General features: G+C 38.0%; 1 protein-coding gene across 1 annotated transcript; it reads right to left on the reverse strand.

Moving 5' to 3' along the window:
- Positions 1-234: 234 nt before the first annotated feature.
- Positions 235-10386, reverse strand: XKR9 (XK related 9; the record flags this gene model as incomplete). The annotated part of the gene is made up of 3 exons (XM_084203636.1): positions 235-878; positions 2013-2236; positions 10088-10386. The coding sequence occupies 3 exons, from the start codon at positions 10384-10386 to the stop codon at positions 235-237; spliced, it is 1167 nt and encodes a 388-aa protein (XP_084059762.1).
- Positions 10387-11391: the final 1005 nt, after the last annotated feature.

Consider the following 11391-nt stretch of genomic DNA (forward strand, 5'->3'; position numbering starts at 1 on the left):
ATGAATAGATTAAATCATTTCTTTGACAAACTAACTTTCACCAGCACATAAATGTTTATGTCACAGAGTCTTTGTGTTGTGGAAAACAAATAGTTATTCAAAGCCAACAACTCTGGTTCACTATGTACTCCTCAGTGATGATACATTAGCAACAATGACATAGGAACACACTGTCCAGCAAGAATTTACTATTAAAGCCACAAAAATAACCAAACCAAAAAAACCCTGTAATGTTCATTGCATTAAGAAATTCTGAAATCTACCAGTTTTCACTCTAACTTTTTGCCCTGCCACTCCATCAATTTCATCTGAATATGTCTGAGGTATGCAATAAGTAGTGGGATGAAAATGACTGTAATAAACAACAAGAAAAATAATACCTAACACCAGACTTGAAATAGTTAATATGCTTACAATTGTAAAACATATTTCTTTGATAATGGAAGGTTTCCAGAACATGTATACAAACAAAATACCTAAAGTCACTACAGTGTGAGTAGCATAATAAATAGAAATGCAAACTTTTGTTCTTTTCCCCTTTATGTTAAAAAATGAAAAAATTAGAATGATTCCAACTACAGTTCTGTACAGATATTCCATCTTCTTAGACTTGCAAAATGTTGTATGCTGTTTCAAAGTCCAAATGAAGCCACAGATCCAAAGAAATATCAACAGAATTACAGAAATTCTGACACTGAGTAGAGTGATCAATGAAATACTGAGTATCCAAGAAGTGATGGTAAGCAATTTATAGAAGAGATACACGAACTTGGAAAGCACATGAAATTCATCTTTATCAGGCAGAGATTTTCGTAGTGATATCTGATAATCAACCATTGATAAGGAGATACCACAAAAAGACATCATAATGGCAGCATCTAAACAAAACACAAGGGAAAATGTTACATCAGAGAAAAAGATACACTATTTTACATTATGATTGCTGAATGAAGTTTTAGAAAATGTCATGCCTTCCTGACACTTTCTTTAACCCAGTTTTATATTTACTCTCTGCTCCAAAGCAAGGCATCGCAATTTTAAAGCTCACTTTAGTTACTTAAATCTAGGCATCTGATAGTGTTTGGTATGCTTATGTTATCCTGCCCAGCCCCTGGTCCTTAGTGGCCTTTTCTAAGTTGCATGTCATATCTGCCATCTCCATACACAGGTGACTTAGAAATTCCCAAAGTATTGCAAATAGACCATAAAAATTTAAGTTTCAGCAACCAATGTATGTGAGTCTGCTGTGTCTAAAATGTAGAAATCTATAACTAACTAGGACTTGATCCTTCACATGGTCACATCCAAGATGAGATCTGCCTGATCCTTTTCCACGAGTAAATTTTGACTCCATGGACTTTGAAGGAACTCTAGACATCAAAGCAGGTATCCCCACTTGGTTAGATAAATTCCAACCCTGCATAAGTCAATGTCCTGCCAATAATTCTGCTAGTTTTAGAGCTGGAAATGGTACAGCTGCTGTCTTGCTTCTGAAAGTTGAACCAGTATCTCTTCACCATATTGCATTCCACAATACTGACATATCCTCAGATTTAGTTTTGACTCTGTCCCTCACCTGTAATATGGGTGATGGTATTGACAGCTTGCAGGGCTGCTTTAATTACATTACTAACTTCCAAGTGCCTAGGTAGCAGTTTTAAAAGAATCTGTAATCAAAACCACACATATCAAACTGCTCTGCAAATTACATGCTAATTGCATTTAAGAGCTTATTTTCAAGAGATGCATCATTATGGTTTTATTAGATATTATGACTTTTATATTTATGATGCACAGTATTTATATTTGACTTTTCATTTTTATGGTAAAATCTTTCTTCTCATTGATTCAGCAGAATGGACCATCTACTAGGCAGAAATTCTAATTAAATGCAGAGTAATAATACAGTGGAACATATGTTTTCCAAGGTTTGCTTAAAATGTTATCCAGTCATGAGTTATATTTTTAGGAAAGATACTCAACTTGCAACAGAAGGAAAAAGACAGACTTACATTGATAAAAATTAGTTTTGCCATGTTCCATGAGGATGTAAACCTGAAGAAAAAGTTGTGGTGTGGTCTCAAGAAAAGTCTTGAACACTCTGAGCATGTTAATATCAGTCACTGCATCAATAGCTTGTTTTTGAATGAAGTTTGAAGGGTCTGCTTCTGATGCACCTCTGCTACTTGTTTGTTTAAATGCAGCTTGACAGCCATATTTCAAAGCAAACCAATACCTATTTTTAAAAGGACACTTGATTAGACAGCACTTTTTAGAAGACCAACTCAACAAAATTAAATAGCCTTACAACTTTTTCCATCTTCTACTCAGATAAAATTTTGTCTGATATCTGTCTGGTATCAGGGATATCAGAGAATCAGCATCAGCCCAGCAATACCATGCAATAAGAAAACTAATAAAACAGAATGAGACTTTTCTAAATAAAGAATACAAGCTCTATTTTGTTTGGTTCTTATTTCTTTAAATTACTGCCTTTCTGAAAATTCACTCGGCATTTCTCCTCAGTCTCTCTTGGAGATACTCATTCATTTTCTTTGTATCCTTTTCAGGGTATTAATGAATATCCAGCTGTGAACTTCTACATCTATGCCAGTAGAATATAGATCCATAAGTCCCAAGGATAATACCTGATTAATTGCAAACATAAAACAGACTTTTAAGAAAATCTACTACATTGTTACTTTCTAAATAATCAGAAAGACTTGTAGTTTGGAAAATACTGAAATATAAGTTTTACCTTTTTTTTTTTCATCTTTGTGTCATAATCATAGTTTTATATAGGTAACAGTAACAGGCAGATACACTGTCTGTTGATACACTATCAAATGAGATATTTATTACATACATGATGATGTAGGATAGAGAAATCTAGTCTTGCTATGATAGCAGAGGTCCTGAGATGTGAAGAGATAGAAGACAGTGTAGAAAAGCACATGCATAGGATGAGAAGGGATGGCTTGAAAAAAGGGATAGGAATGAAAAAATATGTGTGTAACAATTTTAACTGTAGTAGTAGTAGTAGTAGTAGTAGTAGTAGTAGTAGTAGTAGTCGTATTAGTAGTAGTAGTAGTAGTAAAGATTTTTTTATGCATAGAAAAATTCTTTCTTTTTCTGTAATAAATAGATGTAGATTAATAATGATTCTTGGAATCAACTGTTAGAATTTCATTTACTAAGTTCTTGGCTTTATAGGTATATAAATCAATGTTTGTCCATAAACAGGATTTTTATCATAGTAGCCTTCAGACATCACTTTCAAACCTATTTCTGTCTATTTAGTTCCCAGATGTTTTCAGCTTCTAAGATTCTTTTCCAATGAACACATTTTGACTATAACCAGCAGGCAAGGACAGCCTAAGTAGTCCCTTTTGAAGAAAACTCACTGTTATTCAACCAATTTTTCTAGCCTTGCAAAAACTACTACAGTCTTTCCTCACCAAAAGAAAAACTAATTCAGTAAATAAATTATGACAGTTTCATCATTCATTTGGATCTGTTTTCTTGAGAAACTGAGCAGAAAATCACAGGCCAACACGTGGTTATCTTAGGCAGTTGTACAAGACTGCTAATACACAAGCTGAGAAAGGCAAGGTCCTATGCCTTAACTTGCCTCCTATTTACATTCCCTAGGACAGCATCTGAGATAACTTCAAGATTCATGCTGAAGTGCAGCTTTCTAATTCCCTGGCCATCCACAGGATCACAGACACCCCGGGCCTGATGAAACCCGTGCCTTGCATTTACCGTACGTAGAGAACAGAGGGCAGCAGATCATCAGCCAGCCAGATCTCACAGGATCGTCTCTTCCCAATGTAACACTGGAGCACAGGACTCGTCTCCTTACTGAGGGAGCTAGGAAGCATCCCTGGCTCCTTCAGCGGTTAAAAGTTGAACACCTTTACCACCTTTAAAACCCGAATCCTTTGACCACAGAGAAGGCAGGGTAGGGCTGTCTTCCACAACCACAAGCAAGACAGCCAGGATTGTCAGTTCCTGGGTTAAGGGCATGCTAGAGGATTCATGACTTATTCCCTGGTATGTTAAGGCATGTTGCCCATACGAGTGAGAATTGCAACAATAGGAGTAGGTGTGGAACAGCTTTGTTACTACTCAAGAGCCTTTCCTTTTCTCCTTGCGGAGATTCATAGACTGCATGCCTGCCACTCAATCCATGAGCTGGTTCTGGAGCCATTATTTACTCCCAAAGGAAACTCATTTTTATGGTTTTGTGTATTTATGTTATTGTTCCCTGAATAATCACTCATAAGCAAAGAACTGAACTCTTTTGCAAGGCATCTAAAGCTTTTTTCTGTTTATAAAATAATTAGTATTCCAAATCATCTGGTTCTTGCATCTGAGATGTAAAAATCTGGAAAGTTTGCAAATTGTTTTCAAGAAAAAAACACTTGGGTAGACTGATCTGCTAGTTGTCCAGGGACTCACCCACCAGCCCCTGTGTTTCTCCAAGCAGCAAGAAGTGGAAAACAGCCACACAAATGTCAAGCTGCAGAGGTCACAGCCAAGATGGCAGGTGATATGCAAGGCAAGAAATGTCCTAAAAGGAATATTTCAGCTGGATGCACACCTGAAATCACTTGTCATTTTTCAAGCACATTCCTTCTGAGCACTGTACATTAGGTTTATATTGTTATAAGATGGTTTGCTATGTATTTGTCACTAGTTTTTGTTAGGCCACTTCTGACTTTGAACACTTTATAGAATACATTATTTTTTTTCTAGTAAACTCCAAATACTTCTACTGCTGTTTGATTACGTACTAATCAGGGTGGCCTTCTCTGAGCTCCACATGTTTATGTCACTTACTGTAAGTTCACTGTAACAAATTTTCATATTTTAAGAGTATTTTGCACTTATACTGTCTTTCTCATCTGTCCCTTTGGCATGTAATAGGATTTTTTAGGAAGGGCTCATAGCCAGCTTTTAGACCTAGTGTTGAAGTACTTTCCTAGCCTAGGGTAAAGTTCAGTCCATACTAAAGGATAGGTCAGGTTTAAATTTTCTCCTTTATCATGCCCACAGCTCAGTTAAACCCTGTGTCTGCTCTGAAACTATTATAGCTATACTCCTCTAATCTATTTTCCTATAATATATCTATGGCTATAGAAGTTCCGTGCTTCAATATTCATTGAAGCAAAAGTCTTTTTTAAAAAAGATACTACAACTGTAATAAAAATACATTAATAAAAAGTATTGGATTCATTATGTATTTTAGACAGAGGTACATCTGAAATGGAATGTGAAATGGTTATGTCTAATACAGACAAATGCAGGTTTACCATTTACTTTTTCTCCCTATAAATTCATCAAAGAGAATATGTTTTTCATTTTTTCAAGGTATATAAGCTACTTGGAAGCCAACAGAGTAAAAAACCTATAATTTCTTTACAACTGGAATTGTCATATGGTAAAGACAATGGTAAAGAATTAACAGCGTTTCTAAATATCATTCACTTTGACAGAAGGGAAAAAAAAGAGTTTCTGCCTTAGTAGTGTTGCTTCATAGAGAACACAGATGACAGGGCTCCTATATGTTATAAACACTCATGGAAACTCATTGTCTCTCTGTTCTTGAGATGTACCTAGATATTCATCATCATTTCACAAATTATGAAGTTTGATTTTGTGAAATTAGGAAGGCTTTGTCTCTGGCTGGGAATTCACAGGGGTGACAGCTATTTTGTTTTGTTACTTCACAGCCTTCACATGTGACAAGCAAGTGGCCTTGCCAACGTTTCCATATCACATGCTTCCCCTCCAATTTCCACTGACTTTGTAACACATTCCCAGCATCATACTACACATCCCATCTCATCAAACTACACTGATAAATATTTGGGTGCCATTTAGAAATTCATATAGGCAGGGTGTGAGTGGCCTGGCAATAATGATTGTCTTGTCAAAATTCTGGTCCTGCAGTCACAGCTTTCAGCATTGTACAAAACCTTATCAAAGGAAAATTACTCTCTGCTGCATGTTAAATTTCACCTTCTAAGTATCAAAATACTTGGATTAAACCCATGAAACTAATGCAACTAAGTCAATACTTAGGTCAGTAAATTTGTATCAAGAAATTGTGATCAAACACATAGAATCACAGAATGATTTAGTTTGGAAAAGATCTTTAATATCATTGAGAAAAACTACTGCTCTAGCACTATCAAGTCCACCAATCAACCATGTCCCTAAGCGCCACATCTACCTGTCTTTTAAATATCTCCAGAGATGGAGACTTCCTTGGGCACCTGTTTCAATGCAGTGAAGACAATTTTCCTAATATCCAATCCAAACCTTCCCAGTGCAAGCTGGGGCCATTTCCTCTCATCCTGTCTCTTGTTCTTTGAAAGAAGAGACTGACCCCCGCCTGACAACAGCCTGCTTTCTTTTGTACAGAGCAGTAAGAGTTTGACACAGCGTGTTGGGTAGCTTAACCTCAGTGATATCTCCTAGCCAGATGACTCAACCTCCTTGTTATTGTTCAGTTCCACTTGCAGAGCCTCATACCTGTTATGCCAGGGCTGCTGTGTAGGTGGGGTAGTCACAGGGGAGACACCCCTGCTGCACTGGGCAGGAACGTGTTGCCATTGCCCCCTAGCCTTAAGTCACTGCGCTCGGCCAGGTGAAGAGTGAATAGGGAATCATCCATCTCATGCATCCTGCCTGCCTGCCTGTGGGACAGTCTCAGGAAAGGCAGAGTGTCAATCTAGCAGTCTGCATGTGTGTCACTCTCCGATACTCCTCAGCCTATTCACCTCCTCCCAGAGTTCTATCACTAAACAGAGGAGCTCCTTTTCCAGAGTGCATCTCCCACAGGTGTGCTCACTGCTGCCAGCTGGTACTGCTTCAGAACAGGGCCCACCCTGCAGCCCATCTCACTGCCTTTTAGAAATATGTAATGAAATAACCCCAAGTTCAGCAAAGCACTCACATTTACTCTGATGTCTCATGGATCTAAAATTAATTTTTACAAATATGCAAAAAAATATTTTTCTTCTGCTTCTATTCAAAGTTGCAGGGCATTCTGAGCTATCTTTAAGCATCAAGAAGCACAACAGCAGATGCCAGTATCACAGTGGCTGCTGCCTGTGTGACCTATTCTGACAGCAAGGTTATGAATTGCTAATGCTTAGTCTCCCACAGGTGTATCCTAGGCTGATGAAGCACACTGCTACACATCAGACAGCTCCAGAATTCTCTCCAGAACTCTATGGTGCCCTAAGGAAATGTCCCGTTTCCCCACATTCCATGACAGTGTTATTGTCTTAATATTGTCTGTTATGTTACGACTGTTATCAATTCCACAAACATCTGTGTGGGCCATTTAAATGGGTCAGGCTGAATATCATTTTAGTCAGCATAGTTAAAATGTACATTTTTAACTTAATTTTGTCTCCTTGCAGAGCATACTATATGAAATATAATTGCAGGTATGCATTCTTTTCAACAAAAGAAACTAAAGCCTTCTTAGAAAAGAAATATTTTTAATTTTGTTTGCCTCTGATTTTATATATATTGTATGTATGTATATACATCTATATTTATAGCAATGTGATTTGCATATTTATTACTTAGCATTGACAGTGTGTTAGCAAAACCAAACTGATTCCTATTGTTCTGTGCACTGTATAAACCTCCAGTTCCCAAAGGGTACTAGTTTGTGAGCCACCAGTTCCAGCACCTAAAAGGAGCCTAGAAGAAAGCTGAAGAAGGACTTTGTACAAGAGCATGGAGTGATACGACAAGAGGGAATGGCTTCAAACTGAAAGACAGTAGGCTAAGACAAGCTATCAGGATGAAACTCTTTCCTGTTAGGGTGGTGATGCACAGGTTTCCCAGAAAAGCAGTGGATGCCCCATCCCTGGAAGTATTCAAGGCCATGTTGGATGGGGCTTTGATCAACCTGGTCAAGTAGAAGGTATCTCTGCCCATGGCAGGGGGGGTTGGAATGAGTTGATTTTTAAAGTCCCTTTCAAACCAAACCATTCTACGAGTCTAAGGTCAAAGATGGAGCAGGAGGTGTAAAAGGGGATGAAAGGAGGAAGAGGAAAAAAAAGGAAGGAAGGAAGGAAGGAAGGAAGGAAGGAAGGAAGGAAGGAAGGAAGGAAGGAAGGAAGGAAGGAAGGAAGGAAGGAAGGAAGGAAGGAAGGAAGGAAGGAAGGAAGGAAGGAAGGAAGGAAGGAAGGAAGGAAGGAAGGAAGGAAGGAAGGAAGGAAGGAAGGAAGGAAGGAAGGAAGGAAGGAAGGAAGGAAGGAAGGAAGGAAGGAAGGAAGGAAGGAAGGAAGGAAGGAAGGAAGGAAGGAAGGAAGGAAGGAAGGAAGGAAGGAAGGAAGGAAGGAAGGAAGGAAGGAAGGAAGGAAGGAAGGAAGGAAGGAAGGAAGGAAGGAAGGAAGGAAGGAAGGAAGGAAGGAAGGAAGGAAGGAAGGAAGGAAGGAAGGAAGGAAGGAAGGAAGGAAGGAAGGAAGGAAGGAAGGAAGGAAGGAAGGAAGGAAGGAAGGAAGGAAGGAAGGAAGGAAGGAAGGAAGGAAGGAAGGAAGGAAGGAAGGAAGGAAGGAAGGAAGGAAGGAAGGAAGGAAGGAAGGAAGGAAGGAAGGAAGGAAGGAAGGAAGGAAGGAAGGAAGGAAGGAAGGAAGGAAGGAAGGAAGGAAGGAAGGAAGGAAGGAAGGAAGGAAGGAAGGAAGGAAGGAAGGAAGGAAGGAAGGAAGGAAGGAAGGAAGGAAGGAAGGAAGGAAGGAAGGAAGGAAGGAAGGAAGGAAGGAAGGAAGGAAGGAAGGAAGGAAGGAAGGAAGGAAGGAAGGAAGGAAGGAAGGAAGGAAGGAAGGAAAATAATTTGATAAGATTTATTCACATCTTATAATTTCAAGCCTTCACAGTTCAATGACCAAATCTTATTTAATGGCTAGGCCCTCATTTTCCCCTTTGATGAAGAATATGGGTTTCTGCCCCAAATGACCTTCTGGAGAATCTCACCTTAACAAGTATGACCTGACTTGACAGAATATATTTTTATCCATTTACTGCACAGATAAACCTGAGAGACTCATTGTCTAAATTAACTACATAAATTAGATGACTAAGAGGGAGGACAGGAGGAAGTTGTACCTTGATACACCTAAAGAAAATACATATAATAAAAGTATGTAATAGTTAATCACAAGGTACAAGCCCAGATGCCAGCTTGCTGTTACCAGCTTATATTTTACAGCATGCATTACCATACTGCTGAATTGTGAGGAGTGGCTGGAAGAACTTTGTAACTTATACATAACATCTTGGAAATTTTCCAAGCATAAGTAGCAGCACTGAAGAAAATGTCATTTGTGCAATAGAGAGCAAGCAACCAAGTTGACAACACGGTCAAAGTAAAGGACAAAATAGTGTTTATTTGATAATAAGCCACTCAGAGAATATGGAGCTAATTCTGGGAAAGAAGATTCAAAATTCCAGAAATTCATGGTAAGAGATATTCATTGGAAAGGGTATGAGTTCAGGTAAATCCAAGAGTTTTGCGGATTGCTTTAGAGTCAAGGTAATCCACCAAGCAAACAAAGTTTCCTGTCACCCTTAAGTCAGTCCCTGAGGAAATACTGCTGCAAATATCCTTACTAACTATTCAACTACTCATTTCTCTTCTGAATCTTGGTGAGTTTTCTACATATGGTTAGACATTCAGGTTGAAACATAACTTCTTCAGCTGTCTCAGATGCTTACTGTGCATAATATCACTTTGAAAACTCGTTTTTATCAGTTATGTACAGTAGTACATTTCAAAGCAATAATTTTTATTATGTATGCCTCATCAGGTGGCTGATTAATCAAACAGAGTAGGGTTGTGAATGATAAAAATCATTACTTACAGGTATATGGAAGAAGAACTACATGTCCATCAAAATCTGACAAAATTTACCACGAAAACCCATTTATTCTAATGGAACACTAATTGCTAAGGCCAGAATTCCTCTTGTCCCTGAAGCCATACTAAGCACTTCTTAATAACTATCCTAAAGCACCATGATTTCTCAATTTAAAATAAATGTTTAAATGTGCTTACCTTATAAAAATCCCACAATGAAAGAGATGAACTAGAAAAACCAGTTTCAGCTTCCCAGTATCAGTACCTTCCCAGTCGTTTTTAAACCACTCATAACTAAATATCTGAGTTATTATTGATGAAAGACCTCTAAAACACAGTATCAGTATACTCCAGGAATATTGTCCTTGACAGAAATATCTACTAGCTACCCAGAAGTCCACTACAATATCAACTACATAAATTATCATTCCACCAACTAAGAAAAAGAAATTCTGTTTAGTAAATTTCCTTGTGTGGGAAACTGCCACTGTTGTCATTCTCTCCTCACTTAATGTGAAGGGATCTAAATATTTTCCTACAATGGAGTCATTTTCCTGACAATGCCACCTTCTCATATTGCTTCATACAAAGGAAAGTTGGGTTATCCATTTTTATTATGGCAAAGAGACTTGCATCTTTCCATGCTCTTGATTTAAATATTAAATTAACTTCTAAAATACACATTTATAATGGAAAAGATAAATGTAAATTGTCTTTTTAATTGATGGAGTCGTTCTTCATCACTGATTCCTAAAAAGAAGAAAAAAAGGAAGATTAGCAGTAACAATATCTTCATCATTTAAAATATCCTACAGCAATTCTCATGATCATTTGAACAGGCAAGTTCTGAGATACTGGTGAACAATCATCCCAAGATAGCTCCATTTCTGAACCTGCTGAGGTCTCCCATTCTCCCAAAAAGTGACTCTCAGCTGTTGGGATAATTCCTAAGAGTTGCAAAACACTAAGGAACAACTGTATAAAAGCAGCTTATGGAAAAAAGATGGATTCCTTCCCAGAACTTTCTAAATTTCTGAACTCGTCTCCTTTACTGTGCACAGCACAAAATGTTGAGAAAACTTTGTCTTGAGCACACACCATGGTATCAGAATAAACATCATTTGGCAGCTTCCAACTGTGTCACTGCATTTGTGTGCCAATGTCCAGTGTTTTTATCACTCCTGCTTGGTTTTCTACATGCAGTAGGAAAGTGCTAAATAAGATTGCAGCTCTCCTGTTAAAGAGGCTTGTAAGGAGCCAGACCTGGACCAGTGTATACCTCTTTGAGAAATGTCTTCTAAGCTGTGTGTAGCTACACATAGCTCACTGCAAATACAATTAATTTGTAGTCAGAACTATATTTTACATTGCCCAACACTGCAAGGGTTCTTGTGACCTCTTGGGTAGCCATTACATGTCTTTCCTCTGTAGATCTGTGGTATTTGGCAGGTGAAACAGAAAAGCTATAAGGCAGTACATTCTCATTCACCTCTGCAAAGCTA

Source organism: Fringilla coelebs (genome assembly GCF_963513975.1).
Source record: "Fringilla coelebs genome assembly, chromosome: 1".
In the NCBI taxonomy this organism is placed as follows: Eukaryota; Metazoa; Chordata; class Aves; order Passeriformes; family Fringillidae; genus Fringilla; species Fringilla coelebs.